Raw genomic sequence first — 17037 nt, forward strand, 5'->3', positions numbered from 1 at the left:
GGAACTAAAAGCAGCTGTGAAAACTGCAAAGAAAACCAGAGATAGGAGAAGAGGCAGCAAAACCCTGACTGCTGTAAACTGGTACACACCCCTGCATTTCAGCAAGTGCAGGAAAGCCAAAGTCACTGACTGCTTTCCTCACTGACTTGGATGGACAGTTTCTTCTCCAACTATCTTGTTACTGGTTGCATTCTACTATATCTAGTTAAATATAAAGAATCAGTCTTCATAGTAAAATAGTCTTTTCAGAAGAACTATACACAATACATCCAAAATCACTGACTGCTTTTTCTTCATCTTTTTTTTTCCTTGAACTTGTAGGTAGTTGAGTCTCTGGTGTTTCTTCTTTTTACCAGATATGGGCTGTTTGAAAATTATTTCATTATCTTTATCATCATCATTCATTTTAGCCACTTGAGATTTTTGTTTCTCCAGAAATGTTGGTGTACAAATTGGTGTGGGACCCTGGTGATCCTCAGCCTTCTCAGGAGTGTTAGGAGTGACTGAAGCTGCTTTCTTCTTCTTACATAAAACTTGGTGCTTTCTGGAATTTCAAGGACCAGTGTTTGAAGCATTCTCCTCATTTTTATGTAAGACCTTAACCAATGAAGGGAAACTATAATCAATTCTCTTTTTAGCCAGTCTCTTCCTGAGTAATTTTTCCTCCTTTTTAAACTACTCCTCCGCCCATAGCTTTTAAAGAAGCGACCAGTTCTGATTGTACCATTTCACTGCTGGATATGATGGCCTTTTAAATAGCATATACCACTCTCAAAAAGTTCTTAATACACCTTTTCAGGTACCACCTGAAAAGGTGGTATAAAATGACACTTCAAGAGTCTTTCACCAAAAAGGTAGCTGTTCATTGTTTCAGCAGCTATTTTGGCAACATCTTCAGACTCAAGCTCCACAAAGCCATAGCCTTTGCTATTTCCAGCCTTTTTTATTCCTGGACAGTCTGAATTTTGTAACAGTGCCAAACTGGAAGAAATATACTCGGATCTGGGTTTCATAAAGTGATGGTGGTAAGCAAACCTGAGCCACCTCCTTTTTAAATTTGGCATCCTCCTGTGGGTTTAGGGACAGGAGTGGCTTAGCTGGGTCATCAAAGGCTACCATTCCGCCAACTTGTACGTAGATGAGAAATCAGCACATTCTATATCCCATTGCTGTAGTGATTGGCTAGCGCAGTGGTGCTCAAAAGCAATTTTTCATTGCTTGGCAATTGGCAACATCTGGAAACATTTTTGGTTATCACTATGGAGGAGTGGATGCTGCTAGCATCTAGTGGGTAGAGGTCAGGGATGCTGTTAAACATCCTACAATGCACAGGACAGCCTTCTACAGCAAAGAGTGATTTGGCCCTAAATGCCAATATTACCAACATTGAGGAACACTAGGCTAGAGGATAAATATGTGACCCAATTGAAGTTAATACAAAATCAAACACAAAGACTAAAAGCTTCTCAACTCTCTGGAATGTACAAGATGGTCTATGATCCTTACACCTATTTTGTTAACACAGAGAGGGACGATCAGAGCTGTGGAGGTGGGAAGAGAAGCCAGGTTGAGTATCACGTGGAGCCTGGGGGTGAAACTGACACCCAGGGAAAAATCTGTAGAGATGAATACCTCAGTCCAAATGAGGTCAAATGTTGACCTCATTTGAGCCACTAGACCAAATCTCCCCTGGAGCTGGTCCTTTTCAGTTATATGAACTGCTTGGTTTTTGTTTGTTTTAGCTAGCTGGGTAGACTTTTGCGTTACCTGCAACCAAGAGTGCACCAGCTGACAGGAATGAACATTAAACCTCCTCTTTCCTGGAGGAGCCCAGTATAAACACAGCCTTGTCTTGTGCACAATTATCTGCAAGACCTAAAAACCTGTTCAAGCTGGAGTACTTATTAAACGATGCAGCGGTCTCTCCAAACCCCAAGGAAGCATGAAGCAGAGTTGAGATCCATGCAAAACCAGCCTTAGGCACTTAGAAGGCAATTAATAAATACCCACTGATGGCAAAGCTATAGTTTTTGCTGGAGTCATATATGGATGTGCGAGTTGGACCATAAAGAAGGCTGAGTGCCAAAGAATTGATGCTTTCAAATTGTGGAGCTGGAGAAGACTTTTAAGAATCCCTCAGAAAGCAAGATCAAACAAGTTAATCCTAAAGGAAATCAACTCTGAATATTCACTGGAAGGACTGATGCTGAAGTTGAAACTCCAATTCTTTGACCACCTGATTCGAAGAGCTGACTCATTGAAAAAGACCCTGATGCTGGCAAAGATGGAGGGCTGGAGGAGAAAGGGGTGACAGAGGATGAGATGGTTGGATGGTCTCACGAATTTGATAGACATGAGTTTGAGCAAACTCCAGGAGACAGCCTGGGACAGGGAAGCCTGGCATGCTGCAGTCCATGGGGTCACAAACAGTCAGACACGACTTAGCAACTGAACAACGAAAAACATTGATGTCAATGGAATATATGTTCAATTAACTGGAATTTCCATTTGGAAATGAAGTACTTAACATCCTGGAACCATTTGAGTGCTCATCTCTGATTCTCCCATAGAATCTGATCCTACCAAAGAAGACTGCCTAGCTCCAGTCTTCTGCCATTTTCTCATCAGTACCCAGCACCCCAAATTGTCTATCAATATTTCTTCATCTGTCTTGGCCTTAGTGGCTCCACCAAATGATAGCTTTCTTGGCATCCTCATTTTAAAAACATTCTCAAGCAAGAATCTGATTGGCTCAGTTTTAGTCAGGTGGCCACCCCTAGTCCAATCAATGGAGTCATCCATCAAAAGAGGAAGCAAAAGTGGGTCAGCAGGTGAGCCAGATGGTTTGGCCCCAAGATGAAAGCTCAAGTTACGAACCAGGGTTCTTGGACACCTTCATCAATAGAATTGATCAGAGGCCAGATAAGAAATTCAGGCAAGGTTTTGTTAGGACCCCTGTTGCAACAGTGGGGAGTGAGAACAAACAACAGGTCCTTTTACTTGCTCAGTTCCCAACAGCAGAGAGGGACAAGCTGGTTCCTTAAATGGGGTAAGTGGGGGTGGGGGGTCCAGGGCAAAGTTGAGCTGGAGGGGTGGCTTAGGTGGTACCCAGCCCTCAGGTGGTATTGTGTGCAGCAGGCATGCACAGTACCCTGTTCTTGCTCCCAGCTCTTCAGAGGTGGCAGTTGGGGTTTTCTGGTCTTTTCGTATCTTATTGTCCGTAATTTGCCCCCAGTATACAATGCCTGCAGGCATTTTTAGTCCCTTATAGTTTCTTTGTATTTTGTTGCTCCAGGAGACGTTTGTCTAGGTGCAAGCACTGCAGGAAAGGGTCCCAGGTCCCGTGTCTCAGCTTGTCTCAAAGTTAATGCTGAAGAGACTGAAACCCCACACTACCACCACCTCTCCTTACCTAGACACACAACGACGACACTGAGTGTTAACTATTCCTTTATTAGGTGGTGACGGAACAGGGGGCTGTACAATGCAAGGCCTGGGGACTTAGCTACACAGGGATTGTGACCAGAAGCTATATTACAAAAATAGCCTACAAATACTTCTATTTTGCCCTGAGGCTGGGCCAGGGGAGTAGCAAGAAGAAGAGGTGCCAGGCAGCAGCTCCTTCTCTTCCTGCAGGCCCATTGTTTACAGGGAGACAAAGTAGAATGCACACATCTCCCCTGGTCCTCATATTCCCACCAGCCACCCCACCCTCCCAGCTCCCAAAGGGAGAAGGCCCACACCCTAGGATGGGGGTGGAGGGACTGTGGGCAGGCTCTCTGGGCCAGAGGGCAAAGCTCTAGAATAAGTTCCATCTGGAATGCAGTGAAGTGAGGGAGGTGGAGCAGGGAGGAGGCTCCCAAGTCTCACCCGACCCCTAGCCCCTGAGGGTGCGCCCAAGGGTGCCTACTTGGTACACACCAGGGTTGTGTACTTGGTACACAGGAGCCCGGTCATGCCTGTGTACTTGGTACACAGAATCCAGCTTGGCCGAATGGGCCCACAGACTCAGCCCCACGGGGGCACTGGGGGGGGTTCGCAGGGGGGCAGAGAGCATCTCCATATATATATTTTGTAAAAAATAATAATAATAATAAGTTTGTTTAAATGAATTTGTTTCTATACAAAATGTAAAAAAAATAATAATAATCCGCTTGTGTCAGAGCAGGAGGAGTGAGAGAGGGGGGCCAGAAAAGGCAAGAAAAGGGGGAAAGAGGGAATGGAGGTAGGGGGGTGTTGGCCACAGGATGAGGGGAGAGGCAGGCGGATGTCCTAGACTCGCCACAGGACCCAGGGGTGAGGGTTAGCCTGCACCCCTTATAAATAAAGGAAGACTGAAGCCCTAGGCTGGTGACTTATATTGGTCACACTGCAAGGAGGGCGGTGTGAAGGAGAAAACGAGAAACAGAATGAAATGGACTAAAAGGGGAGAGAGAGAGGAAAATCATGACGGGGTGCCCCTTCAGCCTCCCCAAATCCAGGAACTGGGGAGCCCTCAGGCCAACACTTGCCTCTTGGGGGTGACTTCAGGCTGGGGCCCCAGCTGGGTCTGGGCCTGAGCAAGAGCGCCAGGGACCGACAAGGGGAGCGGCTGGGCCGACAGGGACCCAGGAGCTGTGGCCGGGGCCCCAGCGGCAGTGGCCGGGCTGGGCGTGGAGTCAGACCAGTCTGAGAGTGAGGGCGGGGAGGGGCTGGCCCAGTGCTCGGGGGACTCGGGGGATGGGGTCAAGTAAGGGTGCTCGCTGGGGACCCGCAGGAAGCGGGCCTTGGGGGGGCTGCCGTGGGCCCCAGCCACCGCGGGGAACTCCTCGCCGTGTCCTGGGGCGGCCAGGTAGGGCGGGGGCCGCTCCTGGGGGGACACGGGATTCCCGGGGTTCAGCAGCTGGGGTCCCGGGGCCAGCGGCAGCAGGAAGGAGGGACCCGGAGGGGCGGGTGGGGGCAGCCGGGCCCAGTCGAGGGGTACGGCCACGGGGTTCAACAGGCCCAGGCTGAGCACGCAGCCCCCGGGGGGCTGGCGCCCTAGACCCGCCCGGCCCGCGCCACCCAGCTGCGCCAGAGACACGGCCGTGGCTGTGGCGGCCGCGTAGGGCCCCTCGAGGGGAAAGCCGCCAGGAGACGCGGGGGGCCCGCCAAAGGGCCGCGGGGAGTCCAGCGAGTCCACGGGCGAGAGCGTGACCGAGCTGTCGGCCAAGGGCCCGGGGCAGGCCAGCGTCAGCTTCTTGCCCCGCCCCCGGGTGCCCTGCGGCCCCAGCCCCGCCTTCCCCGGGGGCCTCCGGCTCTTCTTGGCCCCGGACTGCGCCACCTTGAGGCCGGGGAGGAAGGCCCCGGGCGGACAGAGCAAGGGCCCCAGGCCGTGGGGGCCAGGGGGGCTCCGGGGCCCGCTGGGCTGGTCCAGCAAGCGCACGATGTCCTGGTGCAGCCTCTCCTGCGCCACGTCCCGGGGCAGCCTGTCCAGGTGGTCTGTGATCTCCCGGTTGGCAAAGTGGTCTAGCAGCAGCTTGGCCGCCTCGAAGCTGCCCTCCCGGGCGGCCAGGAACAGTGGAGTCTCTTCCTGTGGGGGCCCGGGAACCCACAAGACGTCAGGGTCAAGAGTCAGGTTAAGTCCTGCCTAACGTCACAGAGGCCTCTAGTCTCTGGGGGAAACAGAGCTAGGAGTTCATACTCTGCAGCCAGACAGACCTTGATTGGAATCTGAGTTTTGCCTGGATGAAAAACTGGGCAAGTTCTTTCCTTAAAGCCCTATTCATCCAGCACCTATTAAGAAGCTTCAGGCCCCAAAGCCAGGACTAGAGTGAGGAGAGTGAGGCACTCACCTTAGGCACAGAATTTAAGGGGGTGGCGAAAAATTCTACTATCAAAATAAACGGTATTTAATGCAGTTTTTAAAGTTAAGATTAATGCAAAAAAATATATACATAACAAATATAACATGGAAATTTTAGATAAAGATGGAATCTACCCCTGCATTCTTTTGAACCTCATTTTTCCATTTGTAAAATGAGAGTAATACCACCTTGTAAAGTTACTGTTCAAACAACAGTCCTAATAGCTATCTTTTGTTGAGGATCCTCTAAGCGCTTTACAAAAGCATTAGCTCACTGAATCTTTGGAAGAGGCGATGAGGTGGGTACTGTTGCTTCTCCATTTCAAAAATGTGAACAGAAGTTCAGAAGAGTTAAGTAACTCGCCCAAGGTCACCAGCAACTGCCATATACTTCCTCCCCTGGTCCACTACTGGAACCTCTTGGGCCCTGCCTCACGTGCACACTGGCTACAGGCAGGGCGAGTGTCCCCACTAGCCTCCCCGAACCTGCCCTCTGCTGCCTGCGGAGGCTGTTCCAGGGCTGAAGGTGAAAGGCTGGGGCTCACCTTGCTATCTTGCATATCCTTGTTGGCCCCGTTCTTGAGCAGAGCCAAGGTGGCCTCCACGTTGTTGACAGCGGCAGCCCAGTGTAAGGCCGATTTTCCTGTGGGCAAGCGAGGGGAGGTTGAGGTCAGGACCCGGCTCATTAGCTGCCCCTCCCCCTCGGGGGTGGGGGGGCAGGAAGTGTCTAGAATATGGGCTGGAATGGGGGGGGCTAGGCTGAGTACCTGTGTTTGGGTCCATGTGTGCACAGCTATAGGTGTAACTTCCCATATTTGGGGCATATTATGTGGGCCTCACTAAGTTGTACGTAGAGCTGTGCTGTCCAGTGCAACAGCCACAGTCACATGTGGTTCTTTAGTTTATATAAATTGAAAAAAAAAAAAAAAAAGGAGTTCCCCGGTAGCCTAGTGGTTAGGATTCCAAACTTTCATTGCTACGGCCCAGATCCAATCCCTGGTCAGGGAACTGAGATCCCACAACCTTCACAGCATGGCAAAAAATAAATTAATTAATTACATTGGTGTCAAGCCAGTTTAATGGGGAAAGGATAACTTTCTCAACAGATCATGCTGGAGGGCCTCCCTGGTGGCTCCGCGGTGGAGAATCTGCTTGCCAATGCAGGGGACACAAATTTGGTCCCTGATCTGGGAGGATCCCACATGCCTTGGAGCAACTCAGGCCTGTGTGCCCCAACTATTGGGCCTGTGGTCTAGAGCCCAGGAGCCACAACTACCGATGTCCTTGAACCCAGAGCCCGCGCTCTGCAACAAGAGACGCCACCACAGTGGGGCGCCCACACACTTCAACTAGAGAGTAGCCCCCGGTCACTGCAACTAGCGAAAACCCACACACAGCAACGCAGACCCAGCACAACCAAAAAGAAATAAAATTATTTTTTTTAATGGTACTGGTACAACCAGATCTCCACATGCAAAAGAACAAAGGTGGACCCCTACCTCACACCACATACAAAAAATAATTCAAAGTGAACCCAATATCTAAATGTAAGAGCTCAAACTATAAAACATTTAGAAAGAAACACAGGAGTAAATTTTCACAAGACCTTGAATTAGGCAAAGGATTCTTAGATATGACACCCAAAACACAAGCAACAATAACAACAACAAAAATAGATAAACTGGACATAATCAAGATGAAAAACCTTTTGTGCTTGTAAGGACATAATCCAGAAAGTAAAAAAGAAAACCTATAGGGAAATTCCCTGGCAGTCCAATGGTTAAGACTCCAAGCTTCCGCTGTAGGGGGTGGAGGTTTGATTCCTGGTAGAGGAACTAAGGGCTTGCCCAGTGGCTCAGTGGGTAAAGAATCTGCCTGCAATGCTGGAGACACAGGAGACTCAGGTTCCATCCCTGGGTTGGGAAGATGCCCTGCAGAAGGGAATAGCAATCCACTCCAGTATGTTTGCCTGGAGAATTCCGTGGACAGAAGGTGGAAAGGAGTCAGACATGACTGAGCGACTAACACACACAAGGATATCACCTAGAAAGTAAAAAGAAAACCTACAAGAACTTCCCTGATGGTCCAATAGTTAAGACTCCAAGCTTCCACTGCACGGAGTGGGGGATTTGATTCCTGGTTGGGAAACTAAGATCCCATATGCCGTGGGGTACAGTCCCCACTGAAAGAAAACCTATAAATATAATAAACCTACTGTATGTTTGATAAGAGACCTACCTAAAATATATGAAGAACTTTTGTAACTCAATCATAAAAAGACAACCCAATTTTTAAATGGGCAAAGAATCTGAATAGACATTTCTCCAAAGATATACAAATGGTTAAGAAATGTGGGAAAATGCTCAACATCATTAGCCATCAAGGAAATGTAAATCAAACCACATTGAGATACTAAATCACATCCACTAAGGAGACAGTACAAAAAGACAGAGAAAAACAAGTTGTCAGTCAGGATATGGCGATATCGGAACCTTTTTTATACACTGTGGGTAGAAATGAAAACTAGGGCAGCCACTGCGGAAAACAGTCTGGCAGTTCCTCAAAAAGTTAAAAAGAGTTTATCATGTGACCTAGCAATTCTGCTCCTAGGGATACATCCCAGAGAAATAAAACCATGTCCACACAAAAACTGATACATGAATTCCATAGCAGCATTATTCATAAAGCAGAAACAACCCAAATGCCCATCAGTGGGTGAATGTGTAAGCAAAATGTGGTGCATCCATATAATAGAGTATTATTTAGTCATTAAAAACAAAAAAGGGGGTTTCTCTGTGTGTTCTAGTGGTCAAGAACCCGGTGGTTAAGAACCCTGCAACACAGGGGACATGGTTCGGTCTCTGGTGTGGGAGGACCCTACATATGGTGGAGCAACTGAGCCTGTGCACCACAGCAACTGAGCCTGTGCTCTAGAGCCCGGGAGCTGCAGCCACTGAAGGCTGTAAGCCCTGTGCCCGTGCTCTCCAGCAAGAGAAGCCACAGCAGTGAGCAGCCCAAGCACCGTAACGAGAGAGTAGCCCCTACTTAGCACAACTAGAGAAAGCCAGCAACGAAGACCTAGAACAGCCAAAAATAAATAATTTTCTTAAAAAAAGAGGGAGTTCCCTGGTGACCTCGTGGTTAGGATTCCAGGCTTTCACTGCTATGGCTGGGATCAATCCCTGTCAGAGAATTGGGACCCCGCAAACCTCACAGTAAGGCCACAAAACAAACAAAAAGTAATACTGGTACATGCTACCATGTATATACCTGCCACTTGCAGGCTCATGAACCTAGAAAACATCAGGCTAAGTGAAAGGAGCTGACCAAGAAAGACCACATATTGTGTGATTCCATTTATATAAAGTAGAATACACAAATCCTTATAGAGAGAAAGTACGTTAGCAATTGTCTAAGGGCCACGGAAAATGGGGGGTGTGGAGGGGTGAATGGCTAAGAGGCAAAGGCTTCTTTTTCAGGTGATGAACACATTCTAAAATTTATTGTAAAGTAATCACCAGGCGTTGCCAGGAGCTACCATATTAGACAGCACAGACCAACAGTACTTCATCATCACAGACAGTTCTATTGGCCAGTGCCCTTCTAGAACCATATTTCTCAACCAGGGGTGATTTTCCTCTAAAGGGCATTTGGCAATGTCTGGAGATATTTTCGATTGTCATACCTGGGAGGTGGGGTACCACTGGCATCTAGTGGGTCAAGACCAAGAACGCTACACTGCACAGGGTGGCCCCCCACTGCAAAGGATGACCCAAGCCCCAAATGTCAGTGCTGCTGAGATTGAGAACACCTGCCTCCAAAGATGTTTCTGAGAGTCCGAGTGTGTCTGTGGCTATGTGAGGTTCTCTAGACACAAGGCAGGTTGCTGTTGGGCAAACAAGCCACCTCCAAGCAAGAAGTGATCCCCACCTACAGACCGGCTGATCTGCAAGTTTTACACCGGTAGTCCAGCAGGGGGCACCAGTGTACGCTCTTCCAACAAAGCAGACAGAGAGAAAGTGTCTTGGAGAACGGCATGCTTGCCTGCTCAGTCCTTCAGTCGTGTCAGACTCCGTGAGACCACGGACTCTAGCCCACCAAGCTCCTCTGTCCATGGAATTTTCCAGGCAAGAATACTGGAGTGGGTTGCCATTTCCTCCTCCAGGAGATCTTCCTGACCCGGGGATCTTCGTGACCCAGGGATCGAACGCATGTCTCCTGGGTCTCCTGCATTGTCAGGCAAATTCTTTACCACTGAGCCCCCTGGGAACCCCCATGGGGAAAGGCACCTTTTTCTAAATCACTGCAGCACAATATAGGCTAATGGATGCCATTAAAAAAAATAAATAAATGTATGAGAGTGTAAGTCCATGTTGAACCCCTGTTATGAGTGCATGGGTTTCACTGACTGGGTCTCAGTGTGGGTGTGAGTTCACACCAAGTCAGGGTGCAGGTGACACTGTCTCAGCCCCCACCCACCACTACCCCCAAAGCCTACCGAGCTCATCCACAGCATTGACATCAGCGTGACTGGCGATGAGCTCTTCCACCATGCCCTCCACTGCCAGGCGGGCTGCCAGGATCAGTGCCGTGGAGCCGTCTGCCATGCGAGCATCCAGGTCTGTAGAGCGGTTCCGGATAAGAATCTAGGGGAGATGGGGATGCAGCAGGGGGAGTCATGGCAAGAACAAGGGAACAAGAAGCACCCCCAAGCCTTCTGAGGACCCCAACCAATGCCTCCCATGGAACCAATGAGTTCAGGGAGCAGCTACTTGACAGTAACTCTACACTCATATATCCCCATTTCACAAATGAGAAAGATGAGCTCTGACAGGCAGAACCAGGGCTCAAATCCAAGTCTGTCTGATGTGTGTCCCAGCTCTGAAGTCCCAAGAAGCAAGCCGATCTCACCTGGAAGACGCCCTGGGCATCAGCAGTGACAGCTGTGTGCAGGGGGGTGCGGCCAGAGTGGTCCTGGGCATTGGTGTCTGCCCCAGCATCCAGCAGCCGCTTGGCCGCGTCAGCCCGGGCATAGCGGGCAGCCAGGTGCAGAGCCGTCTCACCAGTGCGGTCAGTCCGAGCCCCAAGCTGTGCCCCCTGGCAGATCAGGTCTGAGATGATGCTGGCTGATGTGTCTTCCGCCTCGTCCTCTTCGGTTGGGACTGGCTCCAGGGCTCCCCCGCAGAAGGAGGCCAGCATTAGAGGGGTGAAGCCATCTGCAGGGACCAGGAGTGTGTCAGAAGGAAGACAGACACAGGGCCTTCCCAGGGAATACGACACTGTATTAGGAGGAAGTGGGATGTGTGGAAGTACAGGATCGAGGGGCCAATCCTCGCATCGAACACACGCACATGCACACACACTTGTGTCAGGTACTCCGAAGCCAACCCAGGGTGAGGCTTCACAGGCATTTGGTTCGTGGCAGCAGGCCTCCTAAGCAGTAGGGTACACAGAACGAGGGAGGAAGGAAGTCAAGCAAGTGGATGATGACCACATTCCTGGAGAGTTATTTCAGCCTGAGTTATTTCACTTTGTCAACAAAGATCCGTCTAGTCAAAGCTATGGTTTTTCCAGGAGTCACATACAGATGGGAGAGTTGGACCATAAAGAAGGCTGAGCACCCAATAATTGATGCTTTTGAATCATGGTGATGGAGCAAGGAGATCAAACCAGTCCATCCTAAAGGAAATCAACCCTGAATATTCAGTGGAAGGACTGTTGCTGAAGCTGAAGCTCCAATACTTTGGCCACCTCATGCAAAGAGCTGATTCACTGGAAAAGACCCTCATGTTGGGAGAGATTGAGGGCAGGAGGAGACAGGGGCAACGGAGAATGAGATGGTTGGATGGCAACACCGACTCAATGCACATGAGTTTGAGCAAACTGCGAGAGACAGTGAAGGACAGGGAAGACTGCTGTGCTGCAGTCCATGGGGTCGGGAAGAGTCAGACACGACTTAGAGTCTGAACAACAACATTTCAGTCTGATCCCAAAGCGGGACTCTGAAAGCTTAGTTGTACCCAGAATTGTAATCCAGCTTGAGACAAAGGAGCTGAGCCTTTCATATACCTGCATCCACTGCTTAGGAGCTGCACCGAGAGACATAAAATACCAAGTACATGGGGGCCTAAAGGGAGTCAAAAGACAGCCACAGGTGCAAGTCATTTGGAGCCAAAGCAAATCAGAGCTGCAGGAGGCATATTATAAAATGTGGCAAAGACAGACCCCAGAGGATTCAGACACTATGGTCTGCTCTACTCTGCAAAAGCATTTGCTCTTATTTCCCTTAGGAAGCCACTAGCACCCCGTTCTCCATTCTCAAGCCCTAGGTAAAGGCAACCCCCCGCTGCAGGGACAGGCATATAGCCCAGGCCTGTCAATCTGCATGTTCCAGACTTCCCTGGTGGCCCAGTTATTAAGAATCTGCAGACCAATGCAGGGGACCCAAGTTGGATCCCTAATCTGGGAAGATCCCACATGCTGCGGAACAACTAAGCCCGTGTGCCACAACTACTGAGCCCAGGTACCCTAGAGGTTTGCTCTGCAACAGGAGAAGCTGCGGCAACGAGAAGCCCCTGCACCACAACTAGAGAAGACCCATGAGCAGCAACAAAGAGCCCACATACTGCAACAAAGACCAAGTGCAGCCAAAAAAATTTTTTTAATAAATAAATAGCTTTCATTGGCCAAAGATACAATAGTTTGAGCATCAACAAGAATGTGTGCATTAAATTTAAACCTAACAGCTACATTAAAAAAAAAAAACCCTCATCCTGGGACTTTTGCTGTTACAAATGAGAAAAAGGTTGTGTAATACCTGCAGGAGAAAGACTGCCTGAACTGGAACCAAAAGCTGACAAGTCCAGGATCCAAATGTGCCTGAAGCTTCTGTTTACAAGAGCCAGTAAATCCCTTGTTTTACTTAAGTTAGCTTGAGTTGGGCTATTATCACATACAACCAAGAGTCCTGATTATCAGGACTGATTAACCCACTGACAGACAGCCAGACACACCCAGCTGTTCCCAGAGCACAGACTCAGATGGAACCTCTCAAGAGCAGGATGGATCAAGGGCATTCTAGAGGCAGGGGCGCCATCACTGACCTGGACCGCGCACGTTGACATCCATGCCATCCGCATCTGCGTCACCCTGCGGTGGTGTCAAGGCCATGGCTGGTGCCACGCGGATGTCGGCGGCAACCAGGTGGTGTTGGGTCCACTGGCGGCAATCCACAGCGTCCTCAGTCCCCACACCAGGCTCCTCCACCTGGAGGCACAAGGACCCAGGGTCTCACAAGGAATTGGGAGACACAGAGGAACCACCTGGGCATTCGCCCAGATTTCTCTCACAGAGATGCACACACGGCGGGTGCTTGATAGGGGCTTCCCAGGTGTTTCGGTGGGAAATGGCAACCCACTCCAGTTCTTGCCTGGAAAATCCCATGGATAGAGGGACCTAGCGGGCTACAGTCCATGGGGGCTGAAAAGAGTCTGACATGACTGAGCGACGGAGCACACACAGGACTACCCAGAGCCCGATCAGATCAGATCTGAGCTCAAGGACCCAGGTGGGGAGTTTCATTTCATAAAAGGGGAGAGCCAGGTGATGGACAGCTAGCCAGAAAAGGTCCTGGAGGATGAGACACCCTTCAGTGTGGATTTAGTGTCTGACACTGTCACTTAGTAGGCTTGTAACCCCAGAATTCTGAGCTTCTCATTGGTAAAATGAAGATGATGCAGTCAGGGACTTCCCCGGTGGTCCAGCAGTTAAGAGTCCGCCTGCCAATGCAGGGACATGGGTTTGATCCCTGGTCCACGAAGATTCATTATGCCTCGGAGTAACTAAGCCTGGGCGCCACAACTACTGAGCCCTCGCCTGAGAGCCCATGCTCTGCAATAAGAGAAACCACCTCGATGAGAAGCCTGCCCACCAGAACTAGAGAGCATCCCTAGTTGCCACAACTAGAGAAAGCCCACTCAAAGCAACAAAGACTCGGCACAGCCAAGGATTAATTAATTAACCTTAAAAAAAAAAAAAGAGATGATGCAATAATTTCACAACACCCATATAAACATTCTGCACCATATACTTAACACCCACTTTTGGATGAGAAAGAAAGCAGAAAAAAAGCCTGGAGCAAGCAGATTTCTTTGGCTGTCATTTGCAATAGAAGTATCCATTTAACAAACATTAAAACATAGGCAGGAGGAGAAGGGGATGACAGAAGATGAGATGGTAGGATGGCATCACCAACTCAATGGACATGAGTTTGAGCAAACTCAGGGAGATGGTGAAGGACAGGGAAGCCTGGCGTGCTACAGTCCATGGGGTCGCCAAGAGTCAGACAGGACTTAGCGACTGAACAACAACAAAAATCATGTGATGAAGGCTTAATCCCCCAACATGACTATATTTAGAGACAGAGCCTTTAAGGAAGTAATTAAGGTTAAATAAGATCATATGGGTGGAGCCCTAATCCAACAGGACCAGTGGAAGAGGAAGAGACACCAGAGTTCTCCCTCATTCTCTGCACACAAAGAGGAAAGGTCATGCAAGGCCACAGTGAGAAGACACATTCTACAAGATAAGAAGCCCTCACCAAGAGCCAACCCTGCCAGCGCACTGATCCTGGACTTACAGCCTCCAGTGTGTATCTGTGCCTGCTAAGTCGCTTCAGTCGTGTCCGACTCTGTGCAACCCTATGGACTGCAGCCCACCAGGCTCCTCTGTCCATGGGATTCTCCAGGAGAGAATACTGGAGTAGGTTGCCATGCCCTCCTCCAGGGGATCTTCCTGACCCAGGGACTGGACCCACATCTCCTGCCTCTCCTGCACTAGCAGGCAGGTTCTTTATACCATCAGTGCCACCTGGGAAGCCCCAGCCTCCAGAGGTGTGAGAAAGATAAATGTCTGTTGTTTGAGCCCCTCGGTCTGCAGTATTTCATTATGGCAACTCTCGCTGACAAAGACAGGGCCCATCGGTGTGGCCCCTGGACAGGAAAAGACTAGCTGGGGGTGTTCTCAGGCTGGGCACACTGGACTAAGGTGGCCACATCAGAGAGAATGCAGAATCACTCTCTGGGATAGGGGATCCCCTCTGGAAAGACGCCAGGAGCAGGATGGGGTAGTTGCCGTGACTGTTCCCGGGAACCAGGGACAGCAGGGATTCCCCTGGCTCTCCCACTGACCACTGGGCCCCCACCCAGGACCCTGAGGGCAGGGGTCACAGGAGGGAACACAACCTTCAGTCGCTTGGCCTCCGGGCACTCTGTGTCCATCCAGTCGGTGACCACCTCCCCCATCAGACTCTCACCCTTGGCCATGTTCCTGTGGGGACAGTGGGAAGGGGGGAGGGGAGAAAAGACAATGGGGTCAGCAGGGGCAGGGCACACAGGGTCAAGAGACAGGGTCCAAGGATGGGATGCAGAATGTGGTCGGGGTTGCAGGGGGTACTGTCAGGGGCTGCGATGGTGACAGTCAGGTGGAACTGGGGAAGGGACAGGAGTGGGGTCAGAAGTCAGAGCAGATGTCTGTGGAACAGGTGAGGGTCACAGGCATACAGCATGGGTTACAGCAGATGACATCGTAGGTCATGAAAGACAGAGTTATCCTCATAGCAGGTGAGAGATGTAGCCAGGAATGAAGAGGTTGTGGAGAGGGAGCAGAGGGCACAGGGTCACAGGAGAGTTAAATTCAAGGATTAGGACAGGGTGGGGCTGGAGTTTTGAGGGGCTGGTCAGGGACGTGGAGGCCATGGCCAAGGCCAGGACTGAGGATCATGGGGAATGAGCACTGAGTTGGGGTGGAAAGGGGGTGAGAGGTCAGGTCAAGAGTCAGGGTAGGTTATTCTTGAGGCTTTCAATGGCTAAGTCAAAGATCTCTCTTGGTAAATGTCACAGTGCACTTGCAAATATGTGGGTTATTTTCAAATTTCTTTTGATACTGATTTCTAACATGGTTCCAGTGACAAAAGAACAGACTCTATATGATTTCTATACCTTTAGACCATGACATTTTTGCACCTTGTTTTATGACCCTGGGTATGGGCCAGTATCTCCTGGCTTACGTCTATGGGAACTTGAAGATTTTGTACCCTGCTGTTGTGTGAAAATTGTATAATCTTAATTATGTTGAATTGGCTCATACTGCTTTTCGGGTCTACCATATCCCTCTGCTTTTCTGTCTAATTCATTCTGTTAATTTTTTGAGAGTTTGATATTGAAACTCCAATGAAAAATCTTAATTTATCTACTTAAAAAATATACTATTGTGGAACTATATTTAACTTTCTTCTGTATTTTCCAAGTCTCCTGTAAACGTGCTATCATACTGTCATAAATTAAAAAAAGTCAAGGTAGGTTAGAGCCAGAGGTGGTACTGGGGCTCACAAGGATAGGTCCAATGAGGGGTTGGAGTGCAGACAGAGGTCATGAGATCCACAGTCATGTGGGAACACATTCTGAGTATCAGGGTGAAGTCTGAGAGGCTGGGGTGCGGGGAGGGGGTTGTCACAATAGGATCTAAGTCAGGGAACTGGACCACAGGAAAGGAGATCAAGGGTCACAAATCAGGGGTGATCCCTTAGGGATTATGGAGTCATTGGTCAAGGAGACAAACACTGATGTCCAAGCTGGAGTCTGAAGTTAGGGTCCGGTAGGGGTCAGAGGTCGGAGTCAGGTGAAGGTGGGCTCAAGGGCTCCTCAGGCCCCGCCATAGTCAGGGACGGGGTAAGGGATCGGGTAGGGTCCTCACTTCATGCCCAGCGCGTCTTGGCCCACGGGTTCCCGCCGGCCCTTGTGTCCCACGGCCACATCCTTGTGCAGCGCGAAGCCCTCGGGGAACCAGAGGGTGCTGTGCTCACGCTTGCGGCGGGCCACCATGACGCCGAGGACCAGGAGGACCAACAGGAAGATGCCACTGGCCGCCAGCAGCGGTAACAGCGGCACGCTTGGTTCCGGCAGCTCCACTGGCTCCCCTGCGGGCAGAAAGCAGGGGGTCTTTACCAGGGGCCCAAGCCCACCCTCATCCCCCTACCCCGGGCCGGGCCTCACCCCGCGCCGCCCGCAGTGGGTAGGGGAAGTCGAGGCGCTCGACCGCCGACAACGCTCCCAAATAGTCCGCCGCGCTCTGAGCGTCAGGGAAGCAGTGGTCGTTCTCCGGTGACTGCAGGCACAGACGGTTGTCAATTTCCAGCATCACTACAGAGCTGCAGA

At 50.2% G+C, this 17037-nt stretch overlaps 1 protein-coding gene and 1 pseudogene across 1 annotated transcript in view; both read right to left on the reverse strand.

Annotated features, from left to right (window-relative positions):
• Nucleotides 1-226: 226 nt before the first annotated feature.
• LOC120864645 lies at nucleotides 227-1119 on the reverse strand (annotated as a pseudogene).
• Nucleotides 1120-3433: 2314 nt separating this feature from the next.
• Nucleotides 3434-17037, reverse strand: part of NOTCH3 (notch receptor 3) — a 37802-nt gene continuing 24198 nt past the window's right edge. Inside the window, exons 26-33 of the mRNA XM_040240987.1 lie at nucleotides 16876-17030; nucleotides 16577-16799; nucleotides 15067-15151; nucleotides 12928-13090; nucleotides 10736-11040; nucleotides 10323-10470; nucleotides 6370-6467; nucleotides 3434-5551 (exon numbers count right to left, since the gene is read on the reverse strand). Coding sequence (XP_040096921.1) covers nucleotides 4496-5551; nucleotides 6370-6467; nucleotides 10323-10470; nucleotides 10736-11040; nucleotides 12928-13090; nucleotides 15067-15151; nucleotides 16577-16799; nucleotides 16876-17030 — 2233 coding nt within the window. The 3' untranslated portion in view covers nucleotides 3434-4495. The remainder of the gene's footprint in view (nucleotides 5552-6369; nucleotides 6468-10322; nucleotides 10471-10735; nucleotides 11041-12927; nucleotides 13091-15066; nucleotides 15152-16576; nucleotides 16800-16875; nucleotides 17031-17037) is intronic.

This window comes from Oryx dammah, unplaced genomic scaffold (genome assembly GCF_014754425.2).
Source record: "Oryx dammah isolate SB20612 unplaced genomic scaffold, SCBI_Odam_1.1 HiC_scaffold_5, whole genome shotgun sequence".
Taxonomy (NCBI): domain Eukaryota; kingdom Metazoa; phylum Chordata; class Mammalia; order Artiodactyla; family Bovidae; genus Oryx; species Oryx dammah.